The 21,786-nt window shown below is 43.2% G+C and overlaps 2 protein-coding genes across 3 annotated transcripts; one reads left to right on the forward strand and one right to left on the reverse strand.

Moving 5' to 3' along the window:
* Window positions 1–14: 14 nt before the first annotated feature.
* Window positions 15–2,746, forward strand: LOC308313005 (transcription factor IIIA-like). Its single transcript, XM_080759846.1, has 2 exons — window positions 15–295; window positions 681–2,746. The coding sequence occupies exons 1-2, from the start codon at window positions 158–160 to the stop codon at window positions 1,698–1,700; spliced, it is 1,158 nt and encodes a 385-aa protein (XP_080615972.1). The 5' UTR covers window positions 15–157; the 3' UTR covers window positions 1,701–2,746.
* Window positions 2,747–9,590: 6,844 nt separating this feature from the next.
* Window positions 9,591–21,663, reverse strand: wdr83 (WD repeat domain containing 83). 2 transcript variants are annotated; one of them, XM_080759458.1, is made up of 11 exons: window positions 21,420–21,663; window positions 20,842–20,972; window positions 18,185–18,305; window positions 17,237–17,342; window positions 16,962–17,010; window positions 16,718–16,844; window positions 15,941–16,008; window positions 15,470–15,578; window positions 12,518–12,632; window positions 11,813–12,009; window positions 9,591–9,725 (listed from the first exon to the last, which is right to left on the reverse strand). In XM_080759458.1, the coding sequence occupies exons 2-10, from the start codon at window positions 20,942–20,944 to the stop codon at window positions 11,848–11,850; spliced, it is 960 nt and encodes a 319-aa protein (XP_080615584.1). In that variant the 5' UTR covers window positions 20,945–20,972; window positions 21,420–21,663; the 3' UTR covers window positions 9,591–9,725; window positions 11,813–11,847. The 2 variants fall into 2 exon arrangements, with proteins under 2 accessions (XP_080615584.1, XP_080615583.1); XM_080759457.1 differs by lacking the exon at window positions 9,591–9,725 and having other exon boundaries at window positions 11,050–12,009.
* Window positions 21,664–21,786: the final 123 nt, after the last annotated feature.

The following is a 21,786-nucleotide window of genomic DNA, read 5'->3' on the forward strand; positions in this document are numbered from 1 at the left end:
CGTCTCGACTTAACGGAAGTTGTGATGCTGTACTTACAATATTATCTATGGCGGTACTTACAGTGTTTGGGAAAGAAAGCGTGGCCAAAGCACAGAGCTAGAGTTCAAAACGCAACCGCATTTCGATCAAAAATAGTGTTGCTACCCGCTCAGAAAGATGGCCGCCAGACAAGAAGAAGAAAAACACAAACGGTACATCTGCTCGTTTACAGACTGCGAGGCGGCCTACAACAAACAGTGGAAGCTGGACGCGCACATGTGCAAACACACCGGCGTGAAACCGTACACGTGTGAGGTGAGGTTGTGATGTTTTTCTGTAGATTATTGTTTGTCTTTAAATGTTTCGATGAATTGAATACACGGAACCCCAAAAGAGCCATATAGAGGGTATGTGCGTGACATCATCATCAAACCCGGAAGTTATGCAGGAATGCCGCCTAAGTGGCAAAAAACTACTTTCTGGCCGTGACAACGCATGCATCCAAACAGAAAAGTCCTGTCTGATTGCATTAAATAACGTTAAACAATGTTAAACTCACTTTGCATGTTGCTTTGACACTCTATGTGCCATTATCGCTTGCGCATACCCTCTATTATTTTCTTGGGTTACCCTTTTTAGCACCGTTTTGTGCTCTATCTATCTATTACAAACGTAATAAAGTATTAAATCAATCAAACAGATGGTGGACGGCTGCAGCATGTCCTTCTGTACCCAATACCACCTGGCGAGGCACCAGCTCAGTCACAGCGGAGAGAGACCTTTCCAGTGCACCCACGATGGCTGCGAAGACGCCTTCACCACCAACTCCAACCTGCAGAGGCACATCGGTCGCAGTCACGGCGGCGGCGGCGGCAACGACAGCGGCACCGACCGAGAACAGAAGACGTACGCGTGTAACTTCACAGGCTGCGGACTCGTGTTCAGGAAGCACAATCAGCTCAAGTCCCACAAGTGTGAGCAACACACCCAAGAGGCCCCATATCAGTGCACCTTTGAAGGCTGCCAGATGCGTTTCGCCTTCCCCAACAAGCTGAAGCGCCACGAGAAGGTCCACAGGGGCTACCCTTGTGCGGAACAAGGGTGCTCCTTCCAGGGAAAGACTTGGAGCGAGTACCAGAAGCACAAGAAGGACTTGCACAGGGACTTCCTGCAGTGTGACCAGTGTGACAAGGTGTTCCGCGACTCCTGGTTCTTGCAGCAGCACCAGCGGGTCCACTCTGAGGTGCGGCAGGTGCTGAAGTGTCCCAGGGACGGCTGCGACCGGTCCTTCACCACGTCTTTCAACCTGCAGAGCCACATAAGCTCCTTCCACGAAGAGCTGCGTGTCTTCGCCTGCTCCCACGAAGGCTGTGAGAAAACGTTTGCCATGAAGCAAAGTCTGCAGCGCCACAGTGTCGCCCATGATCCCGAGCGGAAGAAGCTGAAAAAGCCCCGGCCCAAAAAACATCTCGCGTCCAGGCTTAGTGGCTACAAACCACCAAAAAAGAAAGCGGTTGGCAACAACAAGTCTAAAAAAAGCAGCCGCCCAGTCCCAGACCCAGCAGCACACACGTCCAAATGTGCGTCTGAACACGGCGAGAAGACGCGTCCACCTGGGGCTGTTGAACTGGTGTCTCTGCTACACGACACGTCCTTATTGCACAGCCCAGTCCTGGAGACGAATGTTTCCAATGGACTTGCTGCAGTGGTTCCTGTGTAGAGAGCCTGTTGGTCGGGCCAATTTGTCTTTTTGCAAATGACCCGAAGCAATGTAATTGTCCTACAGTATTATTGAGTTGTTTAGGCTGTGGAGTCTGTCTGTAACTGCTTTGTTTTGTCCAATAATTTATTTAAAAAAAATTCATAGCGTCTCCATCTCCATGTTCTCATAGATTGGTGGCCTTCTGCAATAGGCCAATGTTGTATTGAAATTTGGTCTTCTCCATGCGTTCAAGCTCAGGCTGCTGATTCTGAATGATCTTGTGCCTCTTTTTTCTTCTGAACTGAATCCAGTAATATCAACATACATTTGAATGAATGTTTGCACGACTGTATGAAGTGGAGATGCTTAAAGTCTTTGAGCTTTAACTGCATATCAGGGAAAAACCGAAATGTAATGTACACAACAGGAACTTATGGGCAAGTGGCTTATAAATTAAGCTTGATTCAGCGAATGTGCAAACCTTAAATTCACTAAAATGGACTGATCTGTATTGGTTGATGTCAGAGCGCATGTTAGCGTTTGTTTTTGTTTGAATTTGAAGTCAATAGACTGAGACAGCAATTTGAAATGGTTAAAGTCAAACCTCTGCAGAAGGTTGAAGGAGAATATGGTAGTGTGTTTGACCTTCAGCTTGTTCTATGTATCTACTTTTGGTAATATCGCCAGGTCCAGAGTTGTGTTCTTTATTTAAAATACAGTATATTTTCAGTATATTTTTCAAGTATGTTCTAGCCATTTGCCATATTTCGTGCATTATGTTTAAATTGGCTCATGTGACTGAATTACAGTAAATGGTCACTGTAGGGAAATCATATTCATGTGTCGGCCAATAAAAACAACTAATCTAATTCAATGGTTCTCACGGTGGACCTTATGGAGTTAAGCGTTTGAATGCTGTAGCTGAGTGTAAAAATGGGTTGCATTTAAGTTAAACTGAGGATTTTACATTGTACATTCACTACATTGGGCTTCTAGAGATTAAGGAAAATAATTAAAAAAATCACACCTATGTGAAGTGAGTTGCGCTTTACCAACCCATATCATCTTACATCATCGCGATATAACATAACATGTCGATTTGCTCAGTGACTAGCGCCCCTCAAAAATAAAAATGAGGGTCTCGGGCCTGATTATAAACGGCTGTCTTTCAAAATGAAAAATGTTCAGTCACTGATCAAGACTAGGTGATGTAACATGGTGGAAGGACAGAGGTGCTTGTGTTCTGATTTACGCTGTAAACATGAGCTGCTCAGGGCGAGTTTGAGATTCCGAGGCTAAATCCCCTCAGAATTCTTCCCATTACAGGAAGACTGTTCTCAACATTCTTGCCCGGCGCAGCTCAGACAAACCCTATATGGACTGGCCAGCTTACCTCTGAATGCACAGTAGTCCTCATATAATCAATACTTATTATATATATATACTTATATATATATATATATATATGACTTACATCATCACACAGTACAAAAAATATTTTTGGCCAGTGATATGTGCATCACAATGTATGAATTGGCCTTACAATTGTCATGTGACATTTTGGTCAATGTACTTCATCTGCTGTATTATATCCTCAGATTCTGGAATCCATCAGTATACCCATCACTCCACTTAACATGCTTATACTGTAATAATATTAAATCAAATGTTTGAGAAACAGTCATTAGTAATGTGGAGATATGATGACAAAGCAGGTAGAGGTGTTCATTGTTTTGTGTGAGTGTCATCAGCTATAACATTCTGAAATGGTGTCACTCAACTGTAATGCTGTCTTTAAGACTAGGGAAATAAATATTCTACATTTTATTTAACACAATCAATGCCCAGACGATGCCTACAGTAGTCTCACTTCACAATACCAATATATAATATTGCCCAGCTCAATTTCCTACATTGGTTTTGCCATTTTCAAGAAAATATATATACATTTCATGTCTATTTTTACCACTCCAGTGTGATGTTTGGCTTCTAGTTGGTCTACATTTAGCCCTACCTGGATCCCTGCCTGGACTCGAGCACTGCACTGCCTCCGAGGAGACAGACAGACAGAATTCCTCACGATCAAAGAGAGCTATACTGCCAAGTCTACGCATTATAACTCTTCTTTATTTTTAGCACAGTCTCCGTTCCTGAACCAACCTCTCTGCCATTTATAGGCTGTGCTATTACACACATAATTGACCGTGGGTTATTTGAGAGTTGTCTTATTAGAAATAATAATAATTTTCATACTGGAGTTATAGGATTTTTTTGCAGGAGCAGGACATCATTAGCCTTGAAAAAGCAATACTAATATCACTGCGTGGATATTAGTCTCGTCCCTCTCAGTATTAGATTTCTTTCTGCAATGTCCCGCCCCATATTTGCATACTGGGCCCTGGTTGTTTATAGCGTGGTTCTAAAGACGAATCTGGTTGGCTCGCCACCACACAAATCATCAGTATATACCTATACTATAATAAATTAATCTCAAGTATATCTAGATATATTGCAGTGGGATGCTTTGCTGAGTACCATGTGAACATTGTACCTTCCTGACCTTCCTATAGTTACACATTCACACAGGGTGAGGGATATTGTTGTATTTGTATTTTTGTGATTCACTTTCACTGTCTGGACGTTCTCAGGAATTGAACCAATGATGTATATATTGACATTCTATTTCCTTTAGAGGATAGCCCCTTGAGATGTATCATATCGTTTTAGAGGGGGTCCTCGGGCACAACACAATGAATACAGTACGTAGACAAAACAATACATTAAACAATACATGTCGACGCAGAACAATACACTTACAACATCAACAAAACTCTCCCAAACCACTCAAACACTACATCAAGACCAGAAGCAACTGCACTGAAACACCTAACAAAATACTAATTGTGATAATAATGAAAATAATAAAATAAAAAAAAGTAGGATACTGAACATTTAAGATGCTTCTCTAGCCTTTGGGGTTTCAGTTGATTGTCCCTTGTTGAGTTGCTGTCCAATGTGTGCATGGCGTGGCCAATTTCTGCCCAGTAGGGTTGCTATTGGGCATACATTTCTTATCTCCATATTTCATTCTTAAATGTTTTATTTTATTTAGGCCTATGAGCTTGTAGATATTTTATTTTGTAAAAAAAACAAAACAGCAACAGCACAGCCTGGGTAATTAAGAATTGTGGTAAGTGCTGAGATCATCATTTGACAGTAAATATGATGCTACTCCACATCAGCAATCCATCTCCCAGTACAGGGGTTTAGTGCATAGTAAAGGTGATAGACTCCCTCATTGCTAGGCTGACAGGCAGGCAGGCAGTCATAGAGGTAGATGGTAGATTTCTTACTTGTTTATAAAGCTCTCAATGGTCGGGCGACCATTGAGAGCTTTATAAACAAGTACAATAATTTCAAAAACATTCCTAAAAACAACCTGGGAGCCAATGTAGTGAAGCTAAAACTGAAGTAATACGTTCTCTCATCTTAGTTTTAGTAAACTAAAACTCTGGCTGCCTCAGTTTGAACAAGTTGTAGTCTGTCAGTTGTGTTTTTTAACAAATATTAACTACAAAATATTATGAAAAAATATATAATTAAACAATATAAAATGACATACTAGTACATTGGACAACCTATAAGCAACGATATACTTCCCTGGCTTTGACAGCACTTCCACGGTAGACGGAAAGAAGGAAAAAAAGAAAAGCGCCGTGAAACATTCCTCATCGTTTTACCATAAATGATGCAGAATTCTTTCCATTCTTCTCTTCTGACAACTCTAAATTCCGGGGCCGTTTCCCGGTGCCAAATTCCAAGAGGACTGCATACACTGTATTCCTTCCTCCCTCTCCTCGTTTCATCTTTTCCCCCGTTCCCATCATCCTTCACCTGTGTCTTATGGGAGGTGGAAGGAATGTGTCAGGGCCTATAACCCCCCCCACCCCTCCCCGCTCACACAGACATGCTCCCGTTGTCTGTGAGGATTACTGGAAGGTCAGTGTGTGTGAGTTCCAGAAGCTCCCTGAGGCCCCTTTGTCATGTCTGCCTCTCATCTGAGAAGAGTATAGAATCAAGCAGTGGTCATCATCATTTCTTGCTACGCCATCTGTAAAATTGTGATGACCAATTTGGGGGAGGGGGGGGGGGGTTAAGTACCTTGCTCAAGGGCATCCTCCCTCAAAGGACGATAGGAAGAAGAAACATTACTCATACATTACTCATACTCATACAGTAACATTACTCATACATTACTCATACTCATACAGTAACATTACTCATACCCTAGCTTCCCTGTTCTGAGTCATAATTTTCGGTGAAAATAGCAGATCTACAAGCTTGCAGATCAGCTATTTGACAATGTATTGTATATATAGGGTTTAACGGTTAGTTAACCAGAGACATTCTGATCACAAGGAGGTTCAGTGTGCCTCACTCAAGAAGAGCACTCAAATAATTGTTTGAAGATTGACAATCCGTCCTTTAGGGATCCAAATCCCGTGGAGGTCTGAACACGTGTTAGTCTGCTCTAAATGGTAAATGGCTTTTTATCCAAAGCGCTTTAACATACATTGTGCATTACAGTCACCCATTTCACACGCCCATTCTCACACCGATGGCAGAGGAAACCATGCGAGACACCAACCCGCTCATCGGGCGCAAAATAGGGCTTCAGTGACTTGCTCAAGGACACTTCGACACTTACTCTGGAGGGGAGCCTATGGGTTTATACCCAGCCTGTTGTTCTACGTACCGGCCACTCTACTACCCCTGATTCACTGCCGCCCTCCATGCTTACGGCAGGTCTATGGCCAACCTGACCTCTAATGTGCTTCATACAGAATGAATACATCAAAATCACCTGACAACTTATACCACAGTATAACCAGCTTCACGCCTCACTGACTGTCAGGCCTCCAACATTAGCCCAGCCTGCACACACAGCTGCAGCATTCCGTTGACGGCTTCTCCTGCAGCGATGGGAGTTATCCAGGAAAGCCATGTCCTTGTGGTTGGTATATATTATAGACCATTAATATAAATAAACTAAAATAGAGCATTATAAAGTGCATAACAAACACATAATATGCGGTGGATACACAGAATGACTTATTGGTCGAGCATACCGCTAGATCAGGGGTGCCCAGACTTTTTGACTTAAGAGCTACTTTAAAAATGACCAGCTCAACAAGATCTACCCACAAATAGTATGATCTCATTGCTGAAAATAGTAAAAACAAATGTACCTGAGGGGGCGAAATGGAAATAGTTTTTGTATGTATAAGTTAACGTTGTAATGCTACTGATGTTTGTGCTCAACACTCTTGAAAACAAATATTCCATTGTGGCTTAATAGGTCATTTTTTTTATGTCAATCAATCAAGTCACCTTAATTAAATTCAAGTGTCGGATGCCAAATTATATATATTTTAATTTAAATTATATATGTTTTAGGGGCATGTCATGTGATCTACCTGCACAGCCTTTGTGATCTACTGGTAGATCGCGATCTACGTTTTGGGCACCCCTGCGCTAGATCATTCTGTCTGAATATAGTGGTAGTACCTCTTGCTAAAAGTAATAAGGAGGTAGGATCTTTCTTGTTTAAAGTTTAAAGTAAGAAGAAGAAAATCAGAGACATTTTCTTTTTTAACTTTACATTTTTATCCCAAGATTTTGTAACCCAGTTTTCTTTTCACCCAGTGCCAATTATCTAATGTAATCCTGGGCGCTACACTTCCTCTGCCAACCTGGGGGGGGGGCAGCGGACTGACCTCATGCCTCCTTCTATGCATGAGGAGTCCAAGCTGCTTCTTTTCACCTGACAGACAGAGACATTTTCAATAAAGAACGTCTTTCTTATACCTGTGGTGTGCGGGCTCTACTAAAGTTGAAAGTAAGACATCATTAAATTCCATGTGCTGTAAAAATGTTTTGTTTAATCCTGAAACAATATGATCTATTCAAGAAACATCCACCATTTAAACCAGTGTGAAGCTTTTGGTGGATATAGGCTTAAAGTACCACTGCTTCTCTGGGAAATGACTAGTTTCTAGAATAGCCTATTCTCAAATGAGGTCACAGAGCATGCGTTCTACACAGTATAATGTGAAATGTTATTTCCTTTATGTACTTTGTGAGTCTGAGTATTGTCACAATACAGTATATCCAGATATGGTCAGAAGAGGACATGCAGAATATGATATTTGGCAAGGCAAAAATTCCTTTCCTTTGTCTTCATCCTTAATAGTCTGAGCTAAATGTTAGTCATTTGTTCGACCAGCAAATGACCAGCTCACCGCTACAGCGCCGTTCCATGGAAAAGTACAGCGTATAAATAGGAGCCCTAAATCATCACCGTCCTTGAATTCTTTACCTACTTACTTCTGCCGGTATATACATGTTACATAACGACATATTCTACATATCCTACATGTCTGATGAAAATCCCCCAATTTATGGACGAGCTACTGAATGCTGCCTCCTTCTGAAGGTTAAGTCACCTATTGGAATGGTGGAATGTCTGCTGAACTGAACTAGGCCCTGTTGTTGGGTTTTTTTTCCTTCATTGTTCTCATTCTGTCTCTTCGACCCCGTCTTATACCACCCGCTCCAATTCTTTTAACGGTTTGCGCCTTGCTTTCCATGTCTCCTATACAGTGACCAGTCTGCACATTTGTATACTGTGGGTATATGTACTGTCTGTACATTATACCACAATTAGCCGTGACTGTTATCAGTGCCAACCTAGCATCATAGCGGTCCACAGAGCCCGCCCTACCATCGGAATCCATCTTGCATGGGCCAAAAAGCGACTGGAAAAACATCTGGGGTTCAAGCTACTCAAGCATTATGATTTACACCAATTAGACAATCCTATCATGACAAATCAAAATGCCGCATCAAACTACCCGCCTGCCCTCCCCCACGCTCAGGTGAGGGTGTTAGTCGGTTGGCAAGGAACGGGTTAGTACCTCTCCCCCATACACCCCCACCCCCCCCCCCCCCCCCCCCCCCCCCTCTTGGAGGGCTATATATTGGAGGTCGTGACTCGTCTACATCTCAGCATCACTCGTACTAACGTGCATTTCCCAAGCGACGGGCAGACAAAGAGCAGACACTGGAGATGAGGTCCTTGCTGAAACTGATTCTGTTGCTGCTTTGTGTTCAGAGAGGAGCGGGCCACTGGATAAGATCATTGCTCGGTAAGTGGGGTCATGACCTTCGGGATACAGTAAAAAGTTAATTTATGTCTTAACTTTTTTAGAATTACGTGGTTGTGTGAAGACTCCGGATCTTAGAATTTGGACGACGGCTCTAAAATATGTTTCCGAGCTTCATTCTGAAAGAGATCGAATAATCTGCCGGTTACGTGTTTTATTTGTGAACTTAAGTGTTGACGTGAAACGTGCCGTCGTTTTAACTGAACGTGGAAGAATTTAGAAGGGGGGCTGCTTTTGGTATAACTGTCACTTCATTGCATTATGTTTATAAAGTTGTTTTTAACTCTGCCCCCCATTTCTGTTCTATTCTAGATCAACGGAGAGACGCGGCTTCTCCGACCGGCTCTCCGGACGGGGATGAAACGCGTGGCCCCCCGCGGGCCCCCGAGGACGACACCCGGCCGGGGCAGAGCTTGGGAGCTGGACAATCGCCACACCGCCAATCACCGCCGAGCCGCTCGCGGCGTTCGTCCCCCTCCTCCCCCTCCTCCTCCTCGGAGACCTCGCGCTGCAGCCTGCGCTCCATCCTGCTGCGCGTCCGGGACCTGGGGCTGGGCTACGACTCGGACGAGACCGTCCTCTTCAAGTACTGCGGCGGCGCGTGTCCCCGCGTGCCCTCCAACCACGACCTCACCCTCAGCAACCTGCTGCTGACCGGCGTCCTCGCCCACCCGGCGGCGCCCGAGGACCTCCTGGGCTGGCGCAGCAGCGCGCCCTGCTGCCGGCCCACCCGCCACGAGGACATGGCCTTCCTGGACAACTCCCATCGCTGGCACCGGGTGGAGAAGCTCTCGGCGGCCGGCTGCAGCTGTGTGGGCTAAGAGAGAGGGGCTGAGGAGACGATCGCTTTTGGAGATACTCTTGAGAGGCGATTCACACTGAGACGGACTGAATCCCGTTTCATTGGAACCGTTTTACGAAATACGGTTGCCTGGTCCCCGATGGATGGCCATTATTCAGATTCAACAGCAGCAACCCGGGGCGGGTACACTCGCATAACACACTTTAATCCTCCAGATGGCGGTGTGCTCGATGGCTGGCGCGCCCCCGGACACTGGCCGTCAACTCTGCGACATTGTATCTCCAATAAATCCAGACACACTGCATTGCATCGCCTCTTTGGCTCTTTGTGCCGTTATACTACTTCACTGTCAGCCTGCCTGCTATAAGTGCTATATTCACTGTGTCAGTCAGTTCTGTGCTCCAGTGTCGTGTTTGATATTAGTTTGCTATGGATTCTCCTTTAGCATTATTATTATTATTATTTTGTTTTACTTTGGAAACTATGCCAAGCAAAGCCCAAGAGCCACGTGTAGTCTGCAGAATAAAATCAGCGCGTACTGCGGTGCTGCTCGTACATGCAGATTCAACAGGAAACGGGCGGCGTTGAGAAATGCGCTGGTGTTACGCGTCGTGCAGCGGCAGTGTGGTTTTTGAGTGGTGCAACCACTCCAAGGAACAGCAATGTCCGTGTTCACCTATGTGTGTGCCTATGTATGTGTTGGTTCATGAGCACCAGTATGACTATGACTACTGTACCAGTAGGGGCGCTGTTGTGCCAGAAAAAGAGAGAGAGAGAAATAGTATTAGTGCTGCACTGTTGCCTGCTAATGAGAGAGAGAGAGAGGAGAGGAGGGGGGGGAGAGGGGAGTTGCAACACTCAGTTCACACGGGTGTGATTTTTTTTGTTGACGCTTGGCTCGTCAACTAGAGATTATGTAAAAAAGAAAAACAGTCTTCTTTAGGTATGCATGCATTCACATTGGAACGATCCGTATCTTCAACGGTCCAGAGACCCACCCCCCACGCGGTCCCGGGAACGGTTGGGCGATCCGCTCCCGGGAACGGTACGCATCATTCCCACTACCACAACATCTGCCAAGTGCGCACATAGTGTGAATCGCCCCCGAGAGGCAATAAGAAGGAGCTGGGGCAGAGCAAGGCATTTTTCTAATGTCTGTAAATGTTTGTAAAGGCGTGAGTGTGGAGCAGAATGAGTAGAATTGAACACGACATTACAAGAATTACTTGACTTTGGCATTGAATAAGCTCAGAATTAAAAGAAACTACTTTGAAGTCATTTGCTAATCAGATATAGTTTATTTGTCCTCGAGGAGGACATTATTTGACACAAAGTAATTGTGTGTCCTTTTCAATGTAACTACGCCGTTGTACACTATGAATTTGAGTGAAGTTGCTTCGCCATTCAAACAAGGTTTGCAATGATCAGCAATGAAAAATGTATTTATGTAAAATAAGTTATTTATTTATTTGACAACATTCCTTTGTGGCATTGTTTAACTTATTTTGTGATATGCCATATACGTATGTGTATGTATGTACAGTTACTAATAAAGACAATCTGATTTAACAAATCAAACTAATTAGTTTCTTTAAAAAAATAATGTGTTGACGGCATGAGACGATAAACGATCGAATGTGGCTACAAAAGGTTTATTCACAGATATGTACAAAAAAGAAAACACCCAGCTATGACATCCAACCATGTATAGGTTAACTGCTTATTAGCCTCGGAAACCCAGACGTTTTTATTTCCAGGGAGAAAAAAAAGTCTGGGTCTGAGTCCACTTCAATTCGGCATAGAGTAGCGCAAACGTTGCTCACTCTCTGCTGATTTCTGATCGTCTGCACCTTTGTTAAATTGACGCACACATGTACACACACACACTCCTCTCTCTCTGTCGCTCTAAGTAATTAGTCTCATGTCGCACAGCTGCGCATAGTTTCTGAGCTGCCTATGCCATAAAAAAACATAGGTGAGTTCCAGGCCAACTGCTTATAGTCAATCAGTTAATTTGGTTCACATAAAAATTAGGAAAACTTGTTTCTCCACATTGTTGTGACGCATCGACGCAATTTCTGTATGGTTAGTTGGTTACACACCCCCACTTCGTACAGCGACTGTGCCGTCGCTGTATCTATATCGTCGCCACGTCCTCCTCCTCGTCGGCCTCCTCGGGCTCCGCGGCCCACACCTGGACACGCCCCTCCATGGCTGTCAGGAGGCGGGTCTCCGAGGGATGGAAGGACAGTGACTGGACGGCGGCCTTCCCCACCGGCAGCTTCAGCGTCAAAGAGCCCTGAGAGTTGAAGGGGTGGGGGGGGGGGGGGAATGTTGAAACTGTCGGTCACCATTTTGGTTTCTTCACTGCACAGTGCACACAAAACAAGAAAGGCTTGTGGGTGGGTATTTGCGGTTAGTGTTACTTTCAGCGATTCGATCGCTCATTCGATCCTCTGATACACAACTCACATCATGCCCAGACACACAAGCAGTGACCACTTTGTAAAGCATGTGAATAATTTGTTTCACTAGAGAGTAATGCCTGATTTACTGTATACTTGTGCAGCGCCGGTGTACAGAATTGGCATATCTACAAGCAACGATCACCCAATATAACTTTGGTGTTAGCATTATGTTATGCTTTAGCTATTGAAAAATAGCAGATCTACAAGCTTGTAGGTCTGCTATTTGTTTTAAATCGAAGAACGACTGACATAGAAACATAGCTTTTCCAGAAAAGTGTCAGGATGTAGAAGACATTTTTAGAATCTGATCTCAGGTCAGAATGGGTTAAGGACTCTTACCTCCACCAGGTCCCAGCAGTATACGTGGCCATCCTCAGAACAGCTGAGAACGTGGGTGTCTTTGCTGGAGAGGCAGCAGTCCAGCTTGTAGCCTTTCATCTTGTGTCCTGTGTACCTGGGCACACCACATCATAACTGTAACTTTTGAACATGGTCTGGTGGTACTAAGTCAGTATAAACGAGATCATTGATTCTCAACCTTTTTTTCTTATTTCCCAATGTGATACAAATGATGAAACCACAGCCCCCCCACCCCCCGTTTCATAATGATTACTAGAGCTGAGCGAGCCTGGAGAAAAAACAAACTCACCATCCAACTAGAGATTCTTAAAAAATCAACAGCCGCCTATAACAAAGCCTTGCGTCTAGCAAGGCAGGCATATTTCTCTGGCATTATTAATGAGAACAAGAAAAATCTCAACCTTTTTTTCTTATTTCCCAATGTGATACAAATGATGAAACCACAGCCCCCCCACCCCCCGTTTCATAATGATTACTCAGAGCTGAGCGAGCCTGGAGAAAAAATAAACTCACCATCCAACTAGAGCTTCTTAAAAAATCAACAGCCGCCTATAACAAAGCCTTGCATCTAGCAAGGCAGGCATATTTCTCTGGCATTATTAATGAGAACAAGAAAAATGCCAGAGTCCTTTTCTCTACCATTGAACGACTTATAAACCCCCCCCCAGTCCTACAAGCAGTCATTCCCGGCCTCTAAAGCTAAGTGTAATGAGTTTGCATGCTTTTTTGATAACAATTTTTTTAACATTAGAGCTGATATTATGAATGGTGCTGCTGCTAGCACAAACCTTCAAACAGCAGCTAATGGTCCCGGGGTAGATCTCTCCAGGGGGAGCCTATTAACGTTCTGCGAAATTGATGAAGACGAACTCCGCAAAACCATATCACAGATGACATCATCCTCCTGTTCATTGGATACAATTCCCACCACCTTTCTCAAAGAGGTCTTGGACAGTGTGATTGGAGATATACTAAAAATTGTAAACAGCTCTCTACAATCAGGTGTCTTCCCAGACTCACTGAAGACTGCTGTAGTTAGGCTCCTACTCAAGAAACACAATCTTGATCCCTCCGTTTTGGGTAACTATCGACCCATTTCAAATCTACCCTTTCTGGGCAAGGTTTTAGAAAAATGCATCTTTCATCAATTGGATGTGTTTCTACAGAATAATAATGTGCACAACTAATTCCAATCTGGCTTTAGGAAAGGCCACAGCACAGAAACAGCACTTGTAAAAGTAATGAATGATCTTAGGGTGTCTGCCGACAAGAAACATGTATCTGTTCTCTTACTTCTAGATCTAACGGCTGCATTTGACACGATTGATCATTCAATTTTAATACAGCGTCTGGAGCACTGGATAGGCCTGTCTGGTACGGCCCTGTCCTGGTTTTCCTCCTACCTATCAAACAGAAGTTACTTTGTCAATCTAGCCGAGTTTGACTCAGACAACCACGACATCAGCTCTGGTATTCCACAGGGCTCGATTCTTGGCCCCTTGCTTTTCTCCTTGTACATACTGCCATTGGGCGAACTCATTACCAATCACGGAGTCAATTTTCATTTCTATGCTGATGATACCCAACTTTATCTTTCTGTTGCTCCAGATGATCCCTGTGCTTTAGACCCGCTGTTGACCTGTTTGTCTAGCATTAAATGTTGGATGAGTGAGAACTTTCTCAAGCTAAATGAGGATAAGACAGAAGTTCTCATAATCGGTTCTAGTGAGCAGAAACAATCAATAATAAGCAGACTTGGTAACCTGACTGTAGAAAGTAACAGTACAGTAAAGAACCTGGGGGTTATTATTGATTCTGAATTGAATTTTAATTCTCACATTAATCATGTTACCAAGTTTGCCTTTTTTCACCTTAGAAAGAGTTTTAACTAGAACTAAGATGAGAGAACATATTACTCCAGTTTTGGCATCACTGCACTGGCTTCCGGTTGTTTTTAGGATTGATTTTAAAATTATTTTACTTGTCTATAAAGCTCTCAATGGCCTCGCACCTTCCTACCTAAATGACTGCCTGCCTAAATATGTCCCAAACCGCCCCCCTAAGGTCTTCCACTGCTGGCCTGCTCGCGTTGCCAAAAAAAATGGCAACTAAAAAATACGGGGAAGCAGCTTTTTGCTTCTATGGGCCGTCGGCATGGAACAAACTCCCACTGTACCTTCGTCAGGCAGCCTCTGTAGACATTTTTAAAGCTCAGCTCAAGACCCACTTCTACAACATTGCTTTTAATTGAGTTTTAATTTGCACGTTCCCACCCTGCCCTGACTGATTTGCTGCATGTGGTGTTTTTATTATTATTTTATTTGTTTTTATTTGTTTTTATTTATTTTTATTTATTTTATGTTCTTATATTCAATTTTGTTCTTTGCCATTGTTTTATCATTTTAACTACTTATGTTTTATTGTATTCTATTTTTGCCCTGTGAAGCACTTTGAGCTACATTTATGTATGAAAGGTGCTATACAAATAAAGTTTATTATTATTATTATTATTATTAGTATCTCTAGGTCGTAGTTTGTGTATGTCATTATATGTTCTTTCTTTTCGTGAAACTGCTATTCTATTTATCCCTTTTGTAAGTGCAAAAAATTATCTATTCTCAATGACTTAGCATTTGGCATGGAATCAAATATCTGTTTTCCAAACAGTGAAAATACTAAAACAGGAACATATCTACTGTATTTCTTAATTTGATAGAAAATCTACTTCCTGGGAGAGTTTTAAATGAGTAGCAGTGAACGTAAAGTGTGCGTTTTCAGTCCATGGGTGCGACAAACTAGTCATGACCAGCTGCATTGTTGCAGAGTCACCCTTCAAGTGGCACTCAAAATGTATCATAATGTCATGCATTTATATGGTTCCGTCGCTGGTTAATCTGAAGTTAGAGACACAATCTGGTGGAAATGACTCACTCTCCCAGCATCTCCCCGGTGTTCTTGTCCAGTAGCCTGACGGCAGAGTCCAGACTGGAGGTCAGGGTGCACTGGCCATCCTGACTGAAACACACGCATGTGATGGGGCCTTGAAGAAGAAAAAAGGAATACAAAATACAAAATAAAAAAAGAGAAAAAAAACGTGTACACAGTACACTCACACTCACACTCTCTCTGACACACACACACACACACACACACACACACACACGCGCGCGCAGTCGCGCACACACACACACACACACACAGGTCATTAAAGGCTTAGAAGCTCATGCTGCAGAAGAACACAAACAGAGCCCGACGCACAGATGAATATCATAATTGGTGAGTCGGAGACATCAGACATCACACCTGGAGTATATTTAAATGTACAATGTTATGTCATTGAATCTACTTCATGAACGTTCTTCTGGTGATGGGGGGGGGGGGGGGGGGGGGGGAGTTACTGACTGTTGATGAAGTCTACATGTAGTTGTCCCATTCTCAGGTCATAGCGTCGCAGTCTACCGTCCACTGACCTGAACAACAAAAGAAAAGGAAAAGAAGAAGAAATAAAAGAAAATCTAATCAAACGGTAATCCGTGTTTAAAGAGAACAAAATATTTTCAGATGGTGATCTGTGGCCAAATATACATAATTCTGGGGGTCCTTGACATGAAAAGGTTTGAACACCTCCGTCATAGAAACATTCGTTTTTTTCAGAAAACTGTCATAGAAGACATTTTGTAGAATCGGCCTCAGGTCTTAAAGGACCACTTCACCCCTTTTCAACCTATCTTCATATAATAGGGCCTCACTAATAATCATGATAAAATGGCACAGTTTTTTCCTACTCAGTCTGTCTCTCATAGGAGGGCTGTGGGCAGTTTAGAAACCGTCCTCCAGTGACATCATCATTAGACAGATTTATTTTGAAACAACAGATTTCTTTTACAAAAATGTTTAGATTTTCATTATCGTGAGAACGATGGCTTCCATTTTCGCATTGCAACTTTTCAGGACTAGAAAGCCTGCCGTTTCTATTAGCTTGTATTCCCCATCGATGATGTCACTGGAGGACGGTTTCTGAACTGCCCACAGCCCTCCTCCTACGAGACACGGACCGAGTAGAGAAAAACTGCGCAATTCTTTCATGATCATTAGTGAGGACCTATTACATGAACATAGGTTAATGAAAAGTGGTGAAGTGGTCCTTTAATGGTATAACAAGCATGTGTTGGCACTGACCCGGTAATGAGCTCGTGTTGGACCACCTTCAGACTGCTGATGCCGTCCGAAGCCTCGTCTAGAACCTGAATCGGCTCGAACCGCCGCGACCTGGTGTCCCAGCACCGCACTGTCCCGTCTATGGACCCTGCACGAGAAACAGATCTGTCATTTTATTTATTTGACTGGGGGGGGGGAACAGCATCAGCTTCATGGCAAAAGGTACAATTTACAGTATAAGCAGATGGTCACCAGAGAGACTCACCAGATAAAATGACAGTTGCCTCTTCATTGAATTGGACACAATTGACTTTCTGCGAAGAAATGAACGTCTGTATCAGAGAAGCCTCCAGATAATATACTCTCTGCATTTATTTGTACTGTGATACACACACACACACACACACACGCACACACGCACACACACACGCACACGCGCGCACACGCACACAGACGCAATTCACCAGCATGCTTCTAAACCTTTGGGGTAAAAGTACGAATATGTTTCTTTCGCAGAAGCCTGCTGATAAAAGCGCTCACCCCGGCGTGTCCCCTGAGTTTGCGTGCCACCTGTCCAGTGGCCACGTCCCACAGGATCACCGTCTTGTCCGAGCTACAGGAGCACAGTTGACTGTTGTCAAAGGAACTGTGGGAGAAACAATACAGACCCCGCAAATCTTTGAATATATATTTCAGAGCGAACATTTTTTACTAAAATATTGGCTTCTGGGGGGGTCCCTGGCGGCTGGAACTACATATTTTGAGATGGGGGGTCCGTGGCCCAATAGAGAAAATGCTGGGGGTCCTTGACATGAAAAAGGTTGAGCACCACTGACATAGAAACATGGGTTTTTCCGAATTTCTTTAGGATTTAGAAGCCTTTTTTTTTATCGACCTCAGTCCAAAATGGGTTAACCAGGTAAAATTAAAAGGTTGTCAATGTTGGACAATGATTACATTTTTAACTTCTAATGGATGACACACCCGGTGACCTCTAAATTCAATGTACTGCCTGTGTAGGGGCTAAAACTCCAAATAAGTGGGGAGTAGGTAGAAATACAGGTATTCTTTGTACGTTTTCTTTAATACGATTGAAGTTGAATACCAACTTGTGAGCATAATACATGGAGAGATACAAATAATATTTGCATATGATATATTTTTTTATCCATGTGGCACATTTTGCACTGGACCCTTAATAAGCCACCGGGATTCTTCACTTCGTATTCCGTATTATGTACGTATGTGTATTAATACGCAATATGCTTTTAATACTGTGATTTATAGTCTCTGTCAGGTGGGAACCTCATCAAAAACTGTTACTTTCAGGAGTCAAATTCCAAAGTAGCAAATTTACAGGCTCAAAACACGTCCATTCGGGCCTGCGTTTCAAGCTTGTGCATCTGCTACTTTTGACGCTTTTGTGTGATCAAGTGTGGCACAAATATACAAAAAAAACACATAAAGTTAAAATATGGAGACCCATACCCATCTGCGTCTAGGACGTCGTATCCATGGCCGCTGTAAGTCTTCAGCAAGGTGCCTCTGGTGCCGCTCCACAGCTTCAGAGACTTGTCACTGCCACAGGACAGCACGTAGTTACCGTCGGCTGACAGGGGAGAAGAGAGAGAGGGAGGGCGGATGGAAAACATTCTTCTGAGTTCTGACTATTGATCATTCCATCAATATTCAATTCAGCAATAATATATGCTTTATGTATGCGATGGTATGTATGCTTAACCCATTTAGGCCCGACCTCAAAATTAAAAAAAAAATCTTCTAAATCCACCAGTTTTCTGAAATAAATATTTTCACGATTTTTCAAAAAATAGCAGACCTACAAGCTCGTAGCGCGCCACTCGGTGGCGTGCTATGAGCTTGTAGATCTGCTATTTTTCAATAGCTAAATTATAACATAATGTTTAAAACACCAAAAGGGGTTTCCGCCACCCAAAATGGGATAAACACTCTACTTCCATGCTCACAGCTACCTACTACATTGCCAGGGCACCCGCTCGGTGACTCTTATTGCTATGTGTATATTATGCCAACCAACACACACATCTTCATACATGTCACGAAGGCCTCCCCACTTCACTTTTGTACTTTTCCCACGTTTGACATGGCAGAACAGCGTACTAGCCATGAATGTTTGTTCAATACATTTAATTCTGTGGATCACTATATCTTGCCTATCCGAGTTTGTTCAATGACTACATTAGCTTGCCACGCATCGATACGGGCAGTGTTAAACTAAATCTAAAGTCTACTCTAAATCCTCGTCAACAGCACTACAGGGAAGTAGGAAGGAAGTAGTCATAGCACGTCATAGTACATATGTATAGCATAGCATAGTATAGTATATATGTATAGTTTCATTATATAGATATTCCACTGTTACGTTCTTAGCTTATGCATGTTTCATGATACATTTTTATGTGATGTATTCCCATGCTTTTTTGTTCTTGCTTAATGTAAGTCGCTCTGGATTAAGAGCGTCTGCTAAATGCCTAAATTGTAAATTGAAGGAAGGAATGAAGTGTAAAGGACAAAGCCACAATATCCAAATAACAAATATTTCTATGTCCGTAGAAGATTCTGATGATTGAAATCTCAAAATGAATGTCTAGCCCCTTTCGGTACCCTCGGTTAGCTTTTCTGAAGTTTGGACTTCGCTAGCCCCAGGGTCCCTGATCGGTTATTAATCCCTCCTTGGGATGCAGATGTACATACCCTCCGTTCACGGAGAGCGGCGCGCCGCTTGAGTGTTGGTGAGATGTTTCAAAGATGCATAACATGGCTATAGGATAACGGAAACGTGGGCGAAATCGCATTAACCGCCGATGCCGTTAAGTATCGGCTTCTCCGAAATTCTCTTCCTCACTTCCCATGTCCCGCCTTCCCACGACACAACATCCTGCATGTACGCGGTCGGCCAATCAGAGGCAGTAACTAGGACGTGCAGCTAGTCAGTCGCCGCTCGGGAGGCGGTACAATGGGAAGTCAACAAGGAAGTCAAGGAAGTGAGGAAGAGAGAATTTCGGAGAAGCCAAAACTTTTTTTAAAACGGCATCGGCGGTTAATGCGATTTCGCCAACGTTTCCGTTGTCTCCTATAGCCATGTTATGCATCTTTGAAACATCTCACCAACACTCAAGCGGCGCGCCGCTCTCCGTGAACGGAGGGTATGTACATCTGCATCCCATGGAGGGCTCAATAACCGATCAGGGACCCTAGGGATAGTTTAGTTTATTTGCACGATAAAAACAGTACAAAACAGGACGGCTAGCGACGTCCAAACTTCAGAAAAGCTAACCGAGGGTGCTGAAAGGTGCTAATGAATGTCCTACTGCCCTAAGAGCCATGCCACAGTAGATTGGCTATTTAGTATTTATTGCAGCTTTTTAACATTTTCGGAAGTGAAAGTGCTTACGTCTCTCTGTCTGAGGGTTTTATAAACATTGCACCAATCAATGCAACGTATTAAAAGAGCTTGTTACTAAATAATAATTACATTGGATCCATTGGAAGTTGGAACACAGGTTCCTGTTTTCCCCATTTCCCGAAATGTAGTGGTTTTGGACCTACAAGCTATGTCGTAATAACAACATCGTCGGGTTTATCAAGATAACAGCGACGATATGTTGAATGCAATGAGGACAACTACTACATGCCATTGATTAACTCCATAGTATACATGTAATTGTTTTTTTATTAAATGATCTCCACCGTGATGTTGTGTCGTGTGACTTCTTTGTGTAAAGAAGAAGAAGAGAAGCCCGCACTCCGCACACACAGCTCAGCTCCACGGTGTTTTAATTTATTTGAAAACACCTGCATTCACAAACAAAACGTTTCTGTCTCCATCAGGTGACAAGATGACATTTGATGGTTGTGAACGCCGGCGTTCTAAAATAGATTTAACACTGTGGCGTTTAGCTGTGTTCTTTCTTTTTACACCGTATCTACCTATTGTCCAGCACCAGCGAGGGACTGGATGTGTGCTATACCTTACCTGTTTTAAACTTATTTTTAAGACATATCATGCATGTATTGTATCCTCCTGGCTCCTGTAACGCTTCAATTTGCTTCTGGGGGTCAATAAATACATCTAAAATCACATATAAAAGCACAGCAGTTCTTACCATTGAAGCGCACAGCCCGTACAGCTCCTTGCAGACAGTCTATGGTTCTGATCAGATGTCGAGGAAGCTGAGGAGCCTGGAGTTTAGGCTGGGGGAAGGTCATAGTCCAATCTCTGTGTATGACTTACTGTCTGTGGAAATATACACGTTATGTAAGCCAGGTCTTCTCAAACCTTTTAAAGACCCCCCCCCCCCCTAATTGATATGTAGTTTTGGTGCGGTCCCCCCACCTGAAAAGGTTTTGTGCTAGGAGGGAACCCTCAAAGTTATTCAAGATTTTCTAAACATACATTTTTTTTAAATAGCAGACAGCTCTCCTCTCAGAGTGGCATGAACTGACGTGCTTTGAGCTTGCCTTGTAGATCTACTATTTTTGAATAGCCAACATAATAAATGGATAAAGTGGTTAAGACGATTGTGATGCTTTTAACTACTTTTGCTGGAGAGTGGGGACCCCCTGTTACAACCCTCTCAAGGACCCCTGGCTGGGGTCTTCTTTTTTCTTACTGAAAGGAGATATTTTCTACTTTCTACTCGAAGGAAGTAGGAACAAACTGATCGAAAGTGGGTTTTCTTACCAACTTTTATTTGCAGTAGTAGTAGCCTGCAGTAACTGGCCAATCTGTGAAGGCTGTAGAAGAGCTGTGCCTGTCGTTTATGAGTGAGCCATTTTTTTTCTTTTCTTTTTTCAGCCTTGTTTCTCAGAAGCTGAAAACATCATTTCTCCGGCTTTGTATAAAGCAACAGAATCAGCATAGATGTATTATGATAAAGAATAAGACAGTGTTGTTGTAGCTACAGATGCATGCGTCCGGCATTACACGCGATGCATGCTGGGGTCAAAATATCAATTTCAGAATAAAAGTTCAAGACGCTCTCTATTCCACAATCGCCATTACACGGCCTATACACCAAACTTTTATTTTGAAACGAAAACCGGAAAAG

Source organism: Protomyctophum bolini, assembly GCF_963924005.1.
Source record: "Protomyctophum bolini genome assembly, chromosome: 3".
NCBI classification, from domain to species: domain Eukaryota; kingdom Metazoa; phylum Chordata; class Actinopteri; order Myctophiformes; family Myctophidae; genus Protomyctophum; species Protomyctophum bolini.